The 20594-nt window shown below is 40.6% G+C and overlaps 1 protein-coding gene across 1 annotated transcript in view; it reads right to left on the reverse strand.

The window, feature by feature from the left end:
* The window catches only part of RAMP3 (receptor activity modifying protein 3), a 436298-nt gene that overhangs the window by 85592 nt on the left and 330112 nt on the right, over positions 1–20594 (reverse strand). Inside the window, exon 2 of the mRNA XM_069730379.1 lies at positions 4133–4268. Coding sequence (XP_069586480.1) covers positions 4133–4268 — 136 coding nt within the window. The remainder of the gene's footprint in view (positions 1–4132; positions 4269–20594) is intronic.

The raw sequence follows: 20594 nt of genomic DNA on the forward strand, positions 1-20594 counted from the left end.
AAACACCTGAGGGAGGACGCCCAGAGACTGCAATACCACTTGTGACCACAGAATTCACAACACTCGACCCCGGGGAGGCTCAGCACCAGGCAAGAGATCAATAGGACAGTCATAGGGGCGATGGGGCGGAAGAATCTCCGCTGCCTTTTTGGAGAACACGTCTGCATAAGACCAATACTGCTTGGGGAGAGAGGAAAGATCTGCGGGTACCTCTGTAGTAGCAACCTGAACGCACTCCCTCTGACACCTACCCCCACAAGATTCGCCCCATCCCAGGATTCTGCCAGAGGACCACTCAATATGAGGAGAGTGGTACCGTAGCCAAGGTATTCCCAACAGGACTTCATCAATTCCCTCAGGAATGACGAGCAGAGATATAATCTCCTGATGAGATGGCGACATGGACAGAGTAAAAGGGATGGTCTGGTGTGTAATCTGTGAGGGCAGTGTCGACCCATTCACCACTCGTACTGTTACTGGTTGAGCTAGCATAACCAGGGGTATAGCGTGACGTTGGGCGAAGGCAGAAGACATAAAATTGCCCTCCGCCCCAGAATCCACGCAGAGCTCTACCGAGTGGGAGAATGAGCCTATAGTAATTGTCCCCTTAAAGGACAATTTAGAGGCAAACGTCGCCGTGTCTAGTGTACCTCCACCTACTACCACTAGACGCAGACGTTTCCTCGACGGCTGAGGACATCTGGTGGCTAGATGTCCTGACTGCTGGCAAACATGACAGACCTTGAGTGCACAAGCGGTCCTGGACATAGATCCTGCTTGTGACACTTCCCTGGCCTCATGTGATTCAGGAACCAGGACCGGAGATTCCAGAGGTTTGGCGAAGGTAGGAGCCAGCCGAAACCTCTGCCTACACTGGGCTCGCTCTAACCTCCGCTCGTTAAAACGGAGGTCAATTCGAGTGGAGACAGTTATTAACTCCTCCAGTGTGGCAGGAATCTCCCTAGTGGCCAGAGCGTCCTTAACGTGGTCAGCCAGGCCCCTCCAAAATATGGGGATAAGAGCTTTATCCGACCAATCCAGCTCAGAAGCTAAAGTGCGGAATTGGACTGACCAAGGACTCACCCTGAGTTAATTCCAGCAGTTGGAGCGCAGTATCATGGGTGACTTGAGGTCCTAAAAAGACCTGTTTCAGAGTGCTCAGAAACAGCGGAGCACTCTGCACCACATGATTGCCACGCTCCCACAGCGGCGTAGCCCATTCCAACGCCCTGTCCGACAAGAGAGACTCTATAAATCCCACATTAGCCCGCTCTGTGGGAAAACGTGCAGCCAGGAGCTCGAGGTGAATAGAGCACTGACTCACAAATCCCCTACAAAATCTGCTATCACCAGAAAATTTTTCTGGCAGCGGGAGGCGAGAAAATGTCGGAGCAGGGGTGGCAATGGACAGGGTTGCTGCAGCCACGCTAGCAGCCTGTACAGCAACTGCGGTAACATCCACAGCTGAGGTTGCGCTCTCAAGAGCCGCCAACCTACCCTCCAGCTGCTGGATATACCGCAAGGATTGCTGTTTGTCCGTCATTACTAGCCAGACCCTGGCGCTAGTGTAATGTTAGGGCTAGCGGAACGCATCAAATACAAAGACAGATAGAGTATGATGCGTTCGCAGCCCTGGGTCCACCGTGCAGAGATGGAACCTGCTGCCAAGTAATGACGGACTATATGGCGGTACTCATAAGTATACACACGTGGGTTAAACTTCACCCAGCGTGAAGGAAGCGATCCTGTTGCGTCACAGGATCGCGGTACCGCACATAGAGCGCGAGCAAGTAGTCAGCGAACTCAACCCCAACTAGGATTGAAGTCCGATTAGACCCTTGCTGGCACAACACCGCAACTGGGTGTGTAAGGAAACTGAGTAACAATATTAGGGCACAAAAGTGCATGCGGTGCCGCACTGACGAACGCCACTAACCACCCAGGCTTGGGTAAGGAAAGCACAGAGGAAGTGCACGGCGCCGTACTGGCGGTCACAGCAACTGGACGCTGTAATGTGTGATTCGTGCTGTAGGATAAGTCGGGCGCTAGATAGCAACCATACACCTTCCGCGAACAGACATTCAATAGGGAAGGGGTATCCAAGGACGACTTGCACTCACAACAAACACACATATGCAAATGTACACTAGCGCATGGCCGTGCGGTCATGCGCAGTTTATATAGTTGCAGCACAGGAAGTGGCCACAGAAACTTTGCCCTTCCAAGACCTGCCAAGAGGACCAATGGAATGTGCTGCAGGGCCTGAGCACATGAACCTCGATCTCCAACGGGAGATCTTGCCCTGGGCATGCTCAGTGTGTGCAGACAAGGACTTAGTCCCAGAGAAGTCTGCTCGCTGCTGACCAGCACTGGCTTTAATGGCAGAAGCTGAAGAAGCAGCAGTAACTCTCTGTACAGAGTGAGACTGAGCAAGATGCTGGGACCGACGTCCCTGCTGAGCAGGCTCCACTGCGGCTGGATAAGAATGGGAGACCGCAGCGGAGATGGCTCGAGATTCCCCCTGTGCAGAAGCGGGAACTCGAGACCTAACAGAGATAAATCATATACTTTACGTAAAGTGAACCAAGTCCAAAAATTAATTTATGCACTATCTAAAAAGACTATTGATAAAGGGGTTTTCCAGCCTTATGTTACAAATCTGCAGTCACTCCATGTGACTGCAGACTTGGAAATCCTTATAGTGGACACACTGCACGTTGTGAGGTTTCTCTAATGTCTGCACTGAGAGCAGCAGGCTCGAGACTGCAAGTATATGATTTGCATACATGCAGTCACATGCTGACTAGATGGCACGGCCTCACTCAAACCAGGTGCCTTGAGAGAGGCTGGACATGTCTAGTTGTAATGTGGCCGAAAGTATTGCAATTGCATATTTGCGGTCCCATGACTGCCCTCTCCTCGGAGCATAGTGACTGCAGGCTTGTAGCCTAGGACTCGTAGTCTAAGGACAACATTGAAGTCTATTTTATGTTTTTGTCCCTTCATTTCCATTTTTCAAATTCTTTTTTCCAATTAGTTATTTTGCAGCTCTACGTATCCTTCTTTAAAGACTAAAAAAAACACAAAAAAAACCAGTTTGGCCTAGTTTGACATTATGAAAGTAAGAATGGTCTAAGCAAAGTCAGCCTCTCACATTGCTCAATATTCAGTTTTTACATGCAGTTAACCTTGTAGCCTTCAATATGTCATGTTCTATTTTATGTGTTTAAACACCTCTCATTTGTTTTGAGAAAGAGAAAATTATTTGGCAAAACCTATTGTGATTTACTGCATTATCGGTTTTGTGTTTAACTGCATTATCTTCCATTTTTCAATTACTTTTTTCTACTTGAGTGTCACCAATGAGTTATTTTTGAGTAAATTATATATCATAGCCCCTGTTATCTATGCTATGTATTTACTTGTTGAGCTAGTTAACCCTTGATTTAATCAGTTTTTGGTTAAAACTAGAAATGAGTGAATCAAATTTGCATCAAATTTTAACAATATTTGGATTCAACCAGAACCTGAATTATACTACCCTATCCCGTCACTTACCTTGGTGCAACAGGTTCCCATCCAATACTTCATTACCTTGCTCCCTTCCTGTGATTGCAGTCTTCTCTTGAGTCTTCATTTTTAGGTACCTCCAGCACTGGCTAGGCATCACACGACATGATGACATGCGTCTCCTCGTCTTAAGGCCTAGTCAATGCCAAGGGCATGTAAAAGTGAAGATAGAAAAGAAGACTGGAGCTTTTTAATCTGCTTACAAATCTGGAGACACTTCAGAGCATATTAAATGTATTTTACCAGCAATTTAATTTGCATCAAAGAAATGTGATGTTAATCAATTTTCCTATTTGAATGTGAGCACATTTGGCAAATTCACATTTCAGCAGATTCATTCTTCTTTAGATAAAACCTGTTAAGGTTTTGTTTTAATCAAAACCAAATAATTCACAGCAGCCACTGTACACTATAGCAGAAGATCAGAAAAGCGCTTTTTATGTCAAATAATTATCCATAAACTGATATAACTATGTATAGCATGGTGTAAAATAACATTAACACTCTTTGTATTTACCGTTATCATATAGAATAAGTCAGAAAAAATCAGGAATTCTCTTACATGATAACTTTAGTCAGGTTGCACCACTGGCTTGAATCTACATTCATCATTAGCATTTCAAACAGATAGCCACAGTCAGGCAAGGATTCAATAACAAAAGATTCATTGCAGTTGTGTACTGGCTTCTGTAATCCACCTATGTAAAGTCAGAAAAGAAAAGAAAAAATATCAGAACATAGTAACATGACTTATAAGGATAATTTTATAACACATACATAAAAAACAATAATCTAAATTCACAGGTCATTTACGAGGGTGGTCACTTTACTTTTAGTTTAACAGATGTTCTAGGGACATTATTTTGAGGCACTAATATAGTAAGTAATCAAGTACTCATATCAAGCATTGTTCAAATGGAGGAGGCTAAGGGACTGGGCTCCTCACATGCTCCTTTAACCCCTTTACCCCCAAGGGTGGTTTGCACGTCAATGACCAGGCCAATTTTTACAATTCTGACCACTGTCCCTTTATGAGGTTATAACTCTGGAACGCTTCAAAGGATCCTGGTAATTCTGACACTGTTTTCTCATGACATATTGTACTTCATGATAATGGTAAAATTTCTTTGATATTACCTGCGTTTATTTGTGAAAAAAACAGAAATTTGGCAAAAATTTTGAAAATTTCGCAATTTTCCAACTTTGAATTTTTATGCAATTAAATCACAGAGATATGTCACACAAAATACTTAATAAGTAACATTTCCCCCATGTCTACTTTACATCAGCACAATTTTGGAACAAAAATTTTTTTTGTTAGGGAGTTGTAAGGGTTAAAAGTTGACCAGCAAATTTCTCATTTTTACAACACCATTTTTTTTTAGGGACCACATCTCATTTGAAGTCATTTTGAGGGGTCTATATGATAGAAAATACCCAAGTGTGACACCATTCTAAAAACTGCACCCCTCAAGGTGCTCAAAACCACATTCATGAAGTTTATTAACCCTTCAGGTGTTTCACAGGAATTTTTGGAATGTTTAAATAAAAATGAACATTTAACTTTTTTCACAAAAAATTTACTTCAGCTCCAATTTGTTTTATTTTACCAAGGGTAACAGGAGAAAATGGACCACAAAAGTTGTTGTACAATTTGTCCTGAGTACGATGATACCCCATATGTGGGGGTAAACCACTGTTTGGGCGCATGACAGAGCTCGGAAGCAAAGGAGGGCAATTTGACTTTTCAATGCAAAATTGACAGGATTTGAGATGGGACGCCATGTTGCATTTGGATCCACTGATGTGCCTAAACATTGAAACCCCCCACAAGTGACGCCATTTTGGAAAGTAGACCCCCTAAGGAACTTATCTGGCCCACCAAGGGTTTCACAGAAGTTTATAATGCAGAGCCATAAAAATAAAAAATAAAACAAATTTTTTTTCCCACAAAAATTTTTAGCCCCCAGTTTTGTATTTTTCCAAAGGTAACAGGAGAAATTGGACCCTAAATGTTGTTGTCCAATTTGTCCTGAGTTCGCTGATACCCGACATGTGGGGGGAACTACCGTTTGAGCGCATGGAAGAGCTTGGAAGAGAAGGAGCATTTGGAATGCAGACTTAGATGGATTGGTCTGCAGGTGTCACATTGCGTTTGCAGAGCCCCTAATGTACCTAAACAGTAGAAACTCCCCACAAGTGACCCCATATTGGAAACTAGACCCCTCAAGGAACTTATCTAGATGTGTTGTGAGAACTTTGAACCCCCAAGTGTTTCACTACAGTTTATAATGCAGAGCCGTGAAAATAAAAAATCTTTTTTTTCCCACAAAAACTATTTTTTAGCCCCCAGTTTTGTATTTTCCCAAGGGTAACAGGAGAAATTGGACACCAAAAGCTCGGAAGTGAAGGAGCACTGTTTTACTTTTTCAACGCAGAATTGGCTGGAATTGAGATCGGACGCCATGTCGCGTTTGGAGAGCCCCTGATGTGCCTAAACAGTGGAAACCCCCCAATTATAACTGAAACCCTAATGCAAACACACCCCTAACCCTAATCCCAACGGTAACCCTAACCACACCTCTAACCCAGACACACCCCTAACCCTAATCCCAACCCTATTCCCAACCGGAAATGTAATCCAAACCCTAATCCTAACTTTAGCCCCAACCCTAACCCTAACTTTAGCCTCAACCCTTGCCCTAGCCCTAACCCTAGCCCTAACCCTAGCCCTAACCCTAACCCTAACCCTAGCCCTAGCCCTAACCCTAGCTGTAACCCTAGACCTAACCCTAGTGGGAAAATGGAAATAAATACATTTTTTTACATTTTTTTTATTATTCCCTAACTAAGGGGTTGATGAAGGGGGGTTTGATTTATTTTTAATGTGGCATTTTTATGATTGGCAGCCGTCACACACTGAAAGACGCTTTTTATTGCAAAAAATATTTTTTGCGTTACCACATTTTGAGAGCTATAATTTTTCCATATTTGAGTCCACAGAGTCATGTGAGGTCTTGTTTTTGCGGAACGAGTTGACATTTTTATTGGTAACATTTTCGTGCACGTGACATTTTTTGATCGCTTTTTATTCCAATTTTTGTGAGGCAGAATGACCGAAAACCAGCTATTCATGAACTTCTTTTGGGGGAGGCGTTTATACCGTTCCGCATTTGGTAAAATTGATAAAGCAATTTTATTCTTCGGGTCAGTATGATTACAGCGATACCTCATTTATATTATTTTATTATGTTTTGGTGCTTTTTATACGATAAAAACTATTTTATAGAAAAAATAATTATTTTTGCATCGCTTTATTCTGAGGACTATAACTTTTTTATTTTTTTGCTGATGATGCTGTTTTGTGGCTTGTTTTTTGCGGGACAAGATGGCGTTTTCAGCGGTACCATGGTTATTTATATCTGTCTTTTTGATCGCATGTTATTCCACTTTTTGTTCGGCAGTATGATAAAAAAGCTATGTTTTTTGCCTCGGTTTTTTTTCTTACGGTGTTTACTGAAGGGGTTAACTAGTGGGACAGATTTATTGGTTGGGTCGTTACGATGCGGCGACACTAAATATGTGTACTTTTATTGTTTTTTTTTTATTTAGATAAAGAAATGTATTTATGGGAATATTTTTTTTTTCATTATTTAGGAATATTTTTTTTTTTTTTTACACATGTGGAAATCTTTTTTTTAACTTTTTTACTTTGGGGGGACATCACAGATCACTGATCTGACAGTTTGCACAGCACTCTGTCAGATCAGTGATCTGACTTAGAGCACTGCAGGCTTACCAAGCGCATGCTCTGAGCAGGCACTTGGTAAGCCACCACCCTCCCTGCAGGACCCGGATGCCGTGGCCATCTTGGATCCGGGCCTGCTGCAGGGAGGGAGGTAAGGAGACTCTCGCAGCAATGCGATCACATCGCTGCGCGATGCTTCCCTATACCACCAGCACACCGCGCTCATGTTTGATCACGGTATGCCGGGGGTTAATGTGCCGGGGGCGGTCCGTGACCACTCCTGGCACAAAGCGCCGGATGTCAGCGGCGATAGGCAGCTGACACCCGGCCGCGATCGGCCGTGCTCCCCCCGTGAGCGCGGCCGATCGCTATGACGTACTATCCCGTCGAGGGTCAGATAGGCCCAGGGCACATCGACGGGATAGTACGTCTAAGGTCAGAGAGGGGTTAAAAGAATTTTTCTGGTTCCATAGAATGAATCAAGATCGTTATGTTATTCCATCCTGATGAAAACCTAACTCATCCTGAAAACACGAGATTATTAAAAAAAAATTAAAAAAAATTGTTTCTTTTACGAAAGCAACTAGCTGTCATCAATGGCAAACTAGCCACACTTTTTAGATTAAACGCTAGCTAATCCATCAAAGTGTAGCTTGGACTGGAATTTAATGTGTATGGGGGGAGCCTGCCAGCTCAAAATGCCTGATCCCTTGTTGCCTGTTTGAAATAAGACGATTCCACAAATGTAATTGCTCAATAAAAAATTGACTTTTGCACATATGTTTAGAAAATTTTTCAGAAATATCATTCAACCAAGAAACATCTATTATCCTGAACGCCAAACTAGTATAGTGGAAGTCAAGTGTCATTTTGCTTAAGAATCTTTGTCAGCCTATTAAATTTTTACTGGAGATAACACTAATTTATAGATTAGTCACGTTCTTGATGTCGAGCTGTTGTAGAGAACCTCTTGTAGAACCTCTTGCAATCAGTTGATCTCCTTAGGTCTGGATTTTCTTTGTGAATTCATAAGGTGCAATTATTTGTATTACTGTAATACAAAGAATTTATGTGTTTGTATGACGCTTGCACCTTAGGGATCAGGACAGAAGGTCCCTATCTTGTTAGCAATCATTCTTATATACATTTTTTTAAATGAAATAATTTCTAACTATATACTTTTGATTAGTCAGTAGCAGTAGAAGTAGAAGTTCACTAAAACTAAAATGATCCCCTATTAAGGTTAAGATTTTACTATTACAGTCTGGAATATATTTTGCACACATAATAGACACTGACAACTTTTATCTAAAGCATAAAATTGCATGTTCTTTAGCTATAAAATGTATGGCTGATCTAGTAAGCATTTCAAATTCATCGGAAAAAATCTAAGTCTAATTAAAAATAGCATTTTACGATAGTTGGCAACAAACTGTTGCACAGATGCAATTTAAGGATATTGTGAGCAAACTTGCACACATTGCTGGGAAAAAGAAATGTGCAGACTATAAAAAATAACTGACTTGCAGAATTATAGAAAGCCTGTCACTAGGCCAAAATTAGCCAGTTATTATTCTTATTTTATTACCGCTGCTCCAGTGAGTATTCTGTCGTCTTCTTTTTAAAATTGTTTCCAGCTGTTCTAGATATATAGGACTTTTTATATACTGCTAATATTTATAGTCCTCCTAACTAATGCAGAGAAGCCTAAAGACACGTCCAAGAGGATCCTATGGACAATGCCGCTTCGTAAAGATCATAAAAATTGGCACCAAATAAGAAGCCCGCCATCTCTGCAACTCTGGGAGATTTAAAAAAAAAAAAAGAAAAAAGCGGAAGATTTAGGGAACTAGTGGGAATAAAATAAATATCAAAACTGTCCCCTTTTGATCTGATAACAAGTCCTCTTTAAAGCAAAGACTGAAAAAAATCCTTTAATCTGTGCTGTTATTATGAGAACAGGTATCACATAAATGGATGCAGCTTAAGGTTTTGTTTGTAGAAAAATGTAACATTGCAAGATTTACATATTCTGTGATCCGGTGTTTACAGTGAGTGAGCACAGAGAGGAATGTGATTGGTCAAAATTTAGGAAGAACATTTGAACTTTATTTTGTGTTTCCATTTTATTGTTAAATGTGCAATAATTTTTTTGCTTTCTACCTATGAAGTTCCTAAAGTCGATTTCCAACAGTTATCATATGGCTGCATTTGAACATGTGTATTAACCCCTTCACGACACTGAACGTACGAATGTGTCCTATTTTGCAGTGTGTTCCAGAAATGGAGGTACTGGTATGTTTTGGCAATCGTGCAGGTACAAGAGCTATGCCCACATGATTGTCATCAGGAGCTCAGCTTAAATGATAGCGGAGCCCTGGCTGTAACAACTAATGTGGGTCCACACCGCCTCTGGCTATTTAACCCTATAAATGCCACAATAAATAGTTTGTGATTGCAGCATTTAGAAGGCTAGGGGAAAGATAGGTCGCCCTTTCCCTTCTGATTGGCATTCCCGTGGTGTTGTTGCGAGTAGCCGATTGTAGTCATGGCAACTGGAGGTCAAATGACAACCTCTTGGTCTGCCGGATGCAATGGCCTGTTAGACCATGCCAGGAGCATGGTCTAAAATGTGTTCTGTCAGTGTATCACTAACAGACATAATACATTGCAATGTTTGTGCATTGTACTGCATTATACTGTACCAGTAATCAGACTGATAGAAGTTAAAGTCCCATAGAGGGACTAAGCAAAAAAGTAATTAAAAAAAAGTTTTAAAAAATTGTAAAAATATTTTTTAAAAATCAAAATAAAGAGCGAAAAATGAAAAAAAATATTATACCAATAAATACATATATTATTAACGTAACAACAAAAATTAACCAAAAAAGGACACATATTTGGAGATGCCGTGTCTAGAACCATTCAACCTTATAAAACTGTCACACAAATTTACCCTTTCAGTGAACGTTTTAAAGAAATAAAGAATGCAACAAAAACTATGCAAATCTCATCATACCACAGAGTGGAATAAAAGGCAATCAAAAAGTTGAATGTAAATAACTATGGTGTCGCTGAAAACATCATCCTGTCCGGCATAGAAAACCCCAGCTATAGTATACAGCTAAGTTAGCAGAGAAATAGAAAGCAATAACTCTCAGAGTACATGGATGCAAAAACATTTTTTTCTAAAAAAAATGATTTTATTGTGTAAAAGTGGCAAAACATTAAAAAGTTATCTAAATGAGGTATTGCAGTAATGTACTGACCAGAAAAAAAAGCCATCTTATCACTTTTCCACATGACGATTGGTTTAAATAAATACAAAATCAATTATTTTTTGTTGACTGCCTCACTTCATGTCCTCAGAACTACCAACACTTATCTTGGGAGACTTCAATATACCCATCAACAGCCCCACTTCCACATCTGCATCAAAGCTTCTATCACTGACCACTTCTCTCAGCCTCTCACAGCTCTCAACCTCTGAAACACAAAAAGATGGTAACACCCTTGACCTGGTCTTTGACCCTGTTCAATCTCCTACCTAGATAACTCACCACTTCCCCTCTCTGACCAAAACATTCTCTCCTTCATGGTCCCCAATCCCTGCCCACCCCAGCACACTCCTACCTACCATACTTGCCAAAATATGCAAGCCATTAACATTCATTTACTTACAGACTCCCTACACTTATCACTGTCCTCAATCTTCTTTTTCATGTACTGATTTGGCTGTACATCACTACAATGACACTCTCAGAAGCACCCTGGACCAAGAAGCTCCCCTCACCCTCAGAACCTCCAAACACAGAGTAAAACAGCCCTGGCGCACATCACAAACTCAATTTCTCCAGCGATGATCTAGGAGTGCTGAACACCTATAGAGTAAAACACACACAAGAAGACTTCATCCACTACAAATGTATGTAAAGACCTATTACTCTGCCCATCACCTCACCAAACAGACCTACTTCACTACCCTGATCTCTTCAGTATCTGATAACCCAAAAAACTATATTATACTTTTCACTCCCTCCTCAGTCCAAAAGCGCAGGCCCCTATCACAGACATTTGTGCTGATAACCTGGCCTCCCACTTTATAGAGAAAATAGATAATATCCATCTGGATATCTGCTCCTATCCACAAAGTGCTGTGACTCCCATCCCTCCCTAGATCTCCCCTGGCTCACTCTCCACATTTGATCCCATTACAGAAGACAGTCTCCAGGCTCCACTCTTCTTCTTGTCCTACTACATGCACTACCGACCTCATTCCCTCACATCTCATCCAATCTCTCTATTCAGTCATCACTACTCATCTAACTACAATCTTTAATCTCTCCCCTCCTCTTTCAAACACTCTATCATTACTCCATTATTAAAAAAAATCCTCTCTCAATCCATCCTGCACAAATAACTATAGATCAGTCTCCAATGTCCCTTTCATCTCTAAACTTTTGAAGCACCTAGTCTACTCCTACTCCTGCTCATTCTTTTCGACTTCTCTGCAGCTTTTGACACTGTTGACCACCATCTCCTACTCTCTACTCTCCAGTCAACAGGCATAAAGGACACTGTCCTCTCCTGGCTCTCTTCCTACCTTTCTGACCACTCCTTCAGTGTATTGTTCCCTGGCTCCACTTTGTATCCTTTTACTCTCACTGTTAGGGTCCTTCAGGGCTCAGTCCTTGGTCCACTTCTCTTCTCTCTTTACATGGCCATAATTTCACTGTCATCTTTATGATGATAACACATAACTATACACATCAACCCCTGAGTCTCCAACATCATGTCTGCTCTCTATCTAACACTCAATGTTTCCATAACTGAACTTCTTCTGCTCCTGCTGTCTACTGACCTCCCTAAGGCTGACATCACACTAGCAGTATTTGGTCAGTATTTTACATCAATATTTGTAAGCTAATACCAGGAGTGGAAAAAATAGAGGAAAAGTATAATAGAATCATATGCACCACTTCTGTATTTATCACCCACTCCTGGTTTTGGCTTACAAATACTGATGTAAAAACTGACCAAATACTGCTAGTGTGACGGCAGCCTAAATCTGACATCTCCCTCTCCATGGGTGGCACCATATTAATGCCCCGGCAGCAGGCATGCTGTCTGGGTGTTATGTTTGACACCTATCTTTCCCTCTCCTCCAATGTACAGTCTCTTGCCCGTTCTTGCAGCTTACACCTAAAAAATATCTCTAGAATCCACCCCTTTCTCTCCATGGAAACAACAAAAACCCTCACTGTCGCCCTCATCTACTCCTGCCTAGACTACTGTAATGCTTTATTAATTGGCCTCCCTCTCACTTGACTGTCCCCTCTCCAGTCCATCCGTAATACAGCAGCCAGGGTCGTCCATCTTATTAATTGGTACATGAAGCCCCCTCCTCCAGTTGCAAAAACTTTGCAAGTGGACAATAGACTGGTGACATCATTCCCCACACGTGGGGGCTGGACACCTCTAGTAGCTTAACTCTCCGTCACATACAACTGATCTGACAGGCGCTTCTCTTTTACTTTCATTTCTCCTTCCTCACCAGATTGTGAGGAAACCCCCTCCCTCCAGGTAGTCTCCTGTCTCTTGAAGGTCTGTGAAACCTGATATCACAGTTGGATTTCAGAGCTTCAGGGGAGAGGATATAGCTGCACAGATCTCTCAGGCTCATTGTATGTGAATACGTCACATTCAGTAAGGTTGGTATTTTATGTTTTTATTCATCACAATAGTTTATTTAGCTTGTTTTATGAATGTATAGCACAAAATGTGAGGATATTTCATAGAAATAAGGGAGATTTTATAAAAGAAAGTGTGCTGCTCAGGCATATACAGTAGTTCCCTAACATAGTCCTTCTCTTGCTTCAGATTATCTGCTGAAATGGAGAGGAAAATGTACAATTTATCCAAACAACTTGATGTTGAGGAAGTAACAAACATGCTGTTAGATGATAGAGACCTCACACTGAATGAGGATTTAGGAGAGGAAAGTGAGATTGATTCTCATGATGAGGTGGAAGAATGTGTCCTGGATTCTGAAACAGAGCAAGATGGTGACAGTGGTGAGGATGAAGAAGTTGGATCATATTATATTGGAAAAGATAAAAATACTAAATGGAACAAGAAGCCATTCCAGAAAAAACGTAGGGAACCTTTAAACATTATTACTCACCTTCCTGCAGTAATAGGAACTGCACGTAATGCAAAAACTGCAGTTGAATGCTGGAACAGTATATTTACAGATGACATTCTGGACTCTATTGTCACATATACCAACCAATATATAGACATTATAAAGGACAAGTACATCTGCAACAGAACCATCAAGCCCACAGATGAAATAGAACTGCGTGCTTTTTTTGGATTACTGTACCTTGCAGGAGCTTATAGGGCAAATAGACAAAGTTTGGAGGAACTTTGGGGTAAAGATGGGGATGGAGTTGAAAAATTTAGCCTTGTTATGTCCATAAACAGATTCAAGATTCTAATTCATTGCCTTCGGTTTGACGACAGAACTACCCGAACCGAATGCAAAACACATGACCGACTTGCTCCAATTCGTGATATATTTCAAAGATTTGTTGTAAACTGTAAACAAAGTTATTACCGTGGAGAGAATCTCACTATTGACGAAATGCTCCCTGGTTTTCGTGGTAGATGTGCCTTTCGTCAATATATTCCATCAAAGCCAAACAAATATGGAATAAAAATTTATGCCCTTGTTGATGCCAGTAAGACCTACACTTACAACCTGGAAGTTTATGCAGGAAAACAACCAGAAGGTCCTTACTGTGTGAGCAACAAACCCATTGATGTTGTAAAAAGACTGGCTGAACCCTTATTTGGATCGGGTCGCAATATTACAGCTGACAATTGGTTTACAAGTTGTGATCTGATTGATTATCTGAAAATTCAGAAGCTGTCATATGTGGGAACTGTAAGAAAAAACAAAAGGGAATTGCCGCCACAGTTTGTAAGTGTGAAAGAGAGACAACAGTACAGCAGTATGTTTGCATTCCATAATGGAAAGGCTTTAGTTTCCTATGTACCACATGCCAAAAAAATCGTACTTCTTCTATCAACACTTCATGATGATGCTGCCATCGATCCTGGGACTGGGGCAGAAAAAAAAACGGAGATAATTACATTTTACAATGCCACCAAAGGGGGTGTGGATACAGCAGATCAGATGTGCTCCACTTTCAACGTCAGCAGAAACATCAAACGCTGGCCAATGGTCATATTTTTTGCTATGTTGAATTTGGGTGGTATAAATTCACAAGTAATTTATCTTGAAAACAAGCTTGAACCACTCCGTAGACGATTGTATCTGAAAAAATTGGCCCATGAACTAGTACTTGGAGAGCTACGCAGGAGAAGCGTGAAAACAATCGGTATCCCCTCTCGCCTTCAAGTTCAGCTCAAAAGGTTCCGCCCAGAAGATGATGGTGAAAAGTCACCATCTGCACCACCTCACAAAAGAAGGAGATGCACCACCTGCCAAACGGAAAGCGGAACCAGAAGGCTTTCAAATTATGAATGTCTCAAATGTCATAAAGCAATTTGCCTGACACATGCAAAAATGGTGTGTAATTCTTGCTATTTGCTCTGCAAGTGTGACTTTTCTGGGGAAACCTCAGCATCTACTTCTGATTGAATATGTTTTTAATAGTACTTAAGGTACCTTAAAATTAAGTTTGTGTTCAAAAATTTTCTTTGTACATTTTTTTGAGAGAGTCGAACTGGGGACTATTTGGCGGGAGTTTTGAAAAGTTTGTATTTCATAGTTATTAGTTTTATGTTAAGTAAATGTTTTTTTTTGCAACTGATTATGTGTAGTCTCTTTTATTACATCCCTATGAAGGTCACTGATCACTTTTAGAGCACTGAAATTGCAAACATTAGATATTATAGGTATTTTTCCAGCAGGCGCCTGACAGGCACATTGTATGTGAACTCGTTAGTCCGAATATTGTATGTGATGGAGGGTTAAGAGATATAACAGAGCACATGTGCTGGGGCCCTCTCTCTTGCTTCCTGGATGATAAGGGATGAACTCCTACCATCCTATGTAATGTATGACTATTGATTATTTGCTATTTTGAGTGACTGTTTATATTTATTATCTTTTATTAAGTAAATTCATTTTTGTCTTATTCAATTGTCATGTGAGCATTTATTTATTCATCACAATTCTTTGAACTGAAACAAAACAATATAAAAAAGCACAGGTTTGATATTGCTGAGTCTAGAACGAACCTCCAGGATTTTTCAAAGATTCTAGCTAGTGGTTCTGCAACTTCCTCTGCTACTTTTTTCGGTGCCCTGGGATGTAATTCATCTGGACCAGATTTATATTCATTTAACTTTGCTAAATGTTCACTTACCATCTCACTGTTTATAGATAGTGTGGAGTCTTTTATTGAGAAAAAAAAGTCATCACTTTAATGATTCCTGACCTTGGTCATACCCTGTATATCATGGAAGGTAGTGATTTTCCAACCTTTGACTTACTGAATATGTCATGGCAATTTTGTGCGCACATCAGTTTTGCACGCACTTATGTTGCTGGGTGTTCAACTAACATCATAACTGACACTTGACTCTCACAGCCTAGAGCGATGCCCTCATCACTCCTGGCAGTTTAACCCCCTAAATGCTGTGATTGATACTGATCCCAGGATTTAGAAAACAGGAAGAGAGAGGGAGCTCATTCTCCCCTCCGCTAGATGCCCCCTGTGATGTAATTGCGGAGGCCCAATTATTAACACGGTGACTTGAGGTCATGACGATAATCGGGTCACCAGATTAGCAAGCTTGTAGACCATGCTTGGTGCGTGGACTAGGAAGCTGGTGCATTGCAATGCTTTATAACAAAGATCAGGCACATGAAAGTGAAAGTCCCATAAAAGGACTAAGAAATAAAGAAAAGAAAAAGTAAAAGAAATTGTAAAAATATATATTTTAAAAATCACAGAATAATAATAAAAAAAAGTACATTGCGCCCACCATAAATTTGTATTTTTATATGTGTTGTATATTATATATTATAAATGATTTCAACACTCCAATTAATTAATACGAATGATAGAGATACAGTATTGATATGGTTTCAATCAGATATATTTCCCCATGTGTTCAGGGGCCCATCCCCCAGTTGTTGCATTTCTGCCATGACACCTACATGAAGCCCCCTCCTCCAGTTGCAAAAACTTTGCAAGTGGACAATAGACTGGTGACATCATTCCCCACACGTGGTGGCTGGACACCTCTAGAAGCTTAAAAGATATAACAGAGCACATGTACTGGGGCCCTCTCTCTTGCTTCCTGGATGATAAGGGATGAACTCCTACCATCCTATGTAATGTATGACTATTGATTATTTGCTATTTTGAGTGACTGTTTATATTTATTATCTTTTATTAAGTAAATTCATTTTTGTCTTATTCAATTGTCATGTGAGCATTTATTTATTCATCACAATTCTTTGAACTGAAACAAAACAATATAAAAAAGCACAGGTTTGATATTGCGGAGTCTAGAACAAACCACCCAATAAAAATGTCACACTAGTTAACCCCTTCAGTGAACACCATAAAAAAACAAAACAAAACACAGATGGGAAAACTATGTTGTTTCATCATACTGCCGAACAAAAAGTTGAATGTAAATAAATATGATAAAGCTTCAAATAACATCTTGACCTGCAAAAAACATGCCACCATATGTTAGGCACCAGGATTCTCCCACTGCACAGGGTAGATCCCAAGCCTTGCCTGCATCAGCGGTCTCCCATTCATCTTTGGCCGCTGCTGGTGCGCATAGATGTTGGTCTCAGTATCTTGTTCATGCTCATGCTGTTCATCTGGTTACTGCTGGTTCTTCAGCCAAGTCTATGGTAACCAGCAGTAGGCAGCGATGAGTGAAAGCTCTGGAGACTAAGTCCAGAAATCACCCTACTGAGCATGCTCATGATGTGGCGGTGTCTTATTGGTGGTTGGCCGTCAGCTGCTCTAGTGATGTGGCAGATCCGGATTGGTCCGCAAGCAAGGTCCTGAGCTGGACATATAAAAAGGGTCTCAGATGCGCACGCGGGCATGCTAATATAATTCTCAATACGTGTGTTTATGGGACATTGCATCATTATGGCCTTTTCAAGCATGTGCTCAGGGTCGGCGGTAAGCCGTTAGAATACCGGTTTTCCAGAGAGGAGTTTGTCTGTATGAAGTCAGGGCTGGCATCTAGCCTTTAGAATTCCGGCACTTCCAGAGAGGAGTTGGTTGAGTGCTTTTGCTGACTACGTGACCACTGTTTGCTTCTTACCCCATGAGCGGGCTTCACTCCCCTGTTAGGTTAACAGGGATCACATCTAGCGTCATTCCTATTCCATTACTGTGTGGGAGTGACACAGCTCTACTTCAGAGCATCTAATCTGTGACTGTGCGAGTGACAGCTCTATTGCAGAGCATCTTTTCCATTACCATGTGCAAGTGACACAGCTCTACTGCGGAGCATCTATTCGGTTACTGTGTGCGAATGACACAGCTCTATTGCAGAACATCTGTTCCGGCACTGTGTACGAGTGACCCAGCTCTATAGCAGAGCATCTGTTTTGATTCTGCTTGTGTGTTCTTTTGATGTGCTGTTCACTGAGTGGCATTTAACTCAGTGTGTGCAAACAATTGCTCGCTGTGTGTTCTGTCATTGTTCACACTAGCTGCAGTGTAACTTCTCTGCACGGTGGAGACCAGGTTGCGATTAAATTTATATAGTGCAATCCACCAACCCTAACACCATATATTTCCATTAGTGGAAGAATAAAAAAGCTACAGCTCTCAAAAAACAGTGATAAAAAATTTATTTTTTTAAATAAAAGTTATTATTGTGGAAAAGCGCCAAAACATAAAAAAAATATAAATGTGATATTGCTGTAATCGTACTAACCCTAAGAATAAACCTGCCTTGTCATTCTTTCCACACGCTGAATGGCATAAAAAAAAAAACAATAGAATCTGCACCACAATATGGCATTCCTTCCCCTCTGAGTTTTGCATTGTGCCTGATAAGTACTTTCCGATTACATGTTAACCTTGTGAAAGTAAAAAAAATTGGGCTAACAGAATATTTTTGCGAGAAAAATGTGATTATTTTGTTTTCACAGCTCTACATTATAAACTTCTGTGAAGCACTTGGGGGTTCAAGGTGCTCATTACTCATTTAGATACATTCCTTGAGGGGTTTACTTCCCAAAATGTGGTCACTTGTGGGAGTTTCCACTGTTTAGTCACATCAGGGGCTCTCCAAATGCGACATAGCATTTGCTCTCAATTCCATGTTTGCATTCAAAAAGTCAAACGGTGCTGCTTCTTTTCCAAGCCCTGCAATGTGCCCAAACAGTAGAACCCCCCCCCCCCCACACACACATATGGCGTATTGGCGTACTCAAAAGAAATTGCCCAAAAAATTTTGTGGTCCATTTTCTTCTGTTACCTATGTTATTTATGTTATTTTTTTCTTTCAACATTGTGAAGCACTTGAAGAGTTAATAAACTTCTTTAATGTGGTTTTGAGGACTGTGACTGGGGCAGTTTTCCATAGTGATGCCACTTTTAGATTATTTTCTGTCATATAGGCCCCCCAAAGTTGCTTCAAATGTGATATGGTTGCTAAAAAATTGTTTTGTAAATGTTGATGAAAAAATGAGCACTTGCTAATCAACTTTAAACCCCTCTAATTTCCTAACAAAAAATATGTTTCTAAAATGATGCAGATGCAAAGCAATCATCTGATAAATGTTATTTATTTACTAAGTTGTGTGATATCACTTTTTGGTTTAAGGGCAAAAAAATAAAAGTTTGAAAATTGCATAATTTTCAACATTTTATACATATTTCCGATATTTTCACAAACATACACAAGTCATTTCAAACAAATTTTATCACTATCGTGAAATACAATATGGCACAAGAAAACATTTTGAGAATCCCTGGGATCTGTTGAAGTGTTTCAGTTATTACGTCATGAAATTATATTGGTCAAATTTGTAAAATTTGACCTGGTCATGAAGGTAAAAACAGGCTTGAGAGGTAAAGGGGTTAAATAATACAAAAAAACTATGCAAGTTTGGTAACTTTGTAGTCATGCTGACCTGTAGAATTATATTGCCTGTCACTTTTACTACACAATGACTTTCATAAAAGGATAACCCAAAAAACTATTGTGAAAAAGCATTTCTTTAAGTTAAGCACACTAAAAGTTTTTCATGTTACCACACAATGTATGGGAAAACAGGAATGATATCATTCCAAAATTTAATTGTCCGGCAAAAAATAAGCCCTTATGCGACAATGTCAAAATTAAAATAAAAAAAATATGGGTCTTGGAGGAGGGGAAGGAAAAAATGAAAGCTCAAAAATATTTAAATTGCATAGATAGGAAAGAGTTAAGCTTGTTTGTTTCCCTGCATATTGCTGGCTGCAGAATAAACTAGGAATTCATCAGTGAGCTAGTTGTACAGGGTGAGCCATGTATATCGATACACCTATATGAATACACCAAAATAAAATAGGACTGGTTGGTGATGTGAACTTCCTGTTTGTGGCACATTAGTATAAGGGAGGGGGAAAACTTTTCAGCGCGCCAATCTTGGTCATCCTCTTTGAGATGCTGCAGCAGCTGGATTTTGTAAGGCTGCCATTTGTGAGTAGCTAATATCCACCGAAGGGATGTTCGACTGATGTCAGACCGGCGAGCTGAATTTGCAGAATGGGTAAAACAAAAATTGGAACAGGATCCTCAGTTTACACAAAAAATTATGTTCAGTGATGAGGCAAACTTTTTTGGGTGGGCCATTTATATGGATACACCTAAATAACATGGGAAAGGTGACAGTTTTCTTGTGTAGGGTGTCTTGCATTGAAATCTGCTGCAATGACCTGGGTACTACGTTCACCAGACATCAACACAATTTCTATCTGCTCCTCACGTGTTAACCTCTGCGACATGTCAATGGCTGTAAACAAAGAGAAACTTGTATATAGATCATGAAAGAATAAAGTTGTTAGGGCGAGCGGAACCTAAATATTGAGATTATATAGGTGTGTTTGCAGCCCGGGGTCCACCGTGCAGGAGTGGAACCTGCTGCTAGTATATAGAGGCAGTATATGGCGGTACAACGCCTGAATAGACACGGGTTCAGTCACCCGGTCTATATAGGAGCGAGCTCTGTTGCTTCACAGAGTCGCCGGGATTAGGATAACGCTGT

The sequence above is a fragment of the Ranitomeya imitator genome, chromosome 6 (genome assembly GCF_032444005.1).
Source record: "Ranitomeya imitator isolate aRanImi1 chromosome 6, aRanImi1.pri, whole genome shotgun sequence".
In the NCBI taxonomy this organism is placed as follows: Eukaryota; Metazoa; Chordata; class Amphibia; order Anura; family Dendrobatidae; genus Ranitomeya; species Ranitomeya imitator.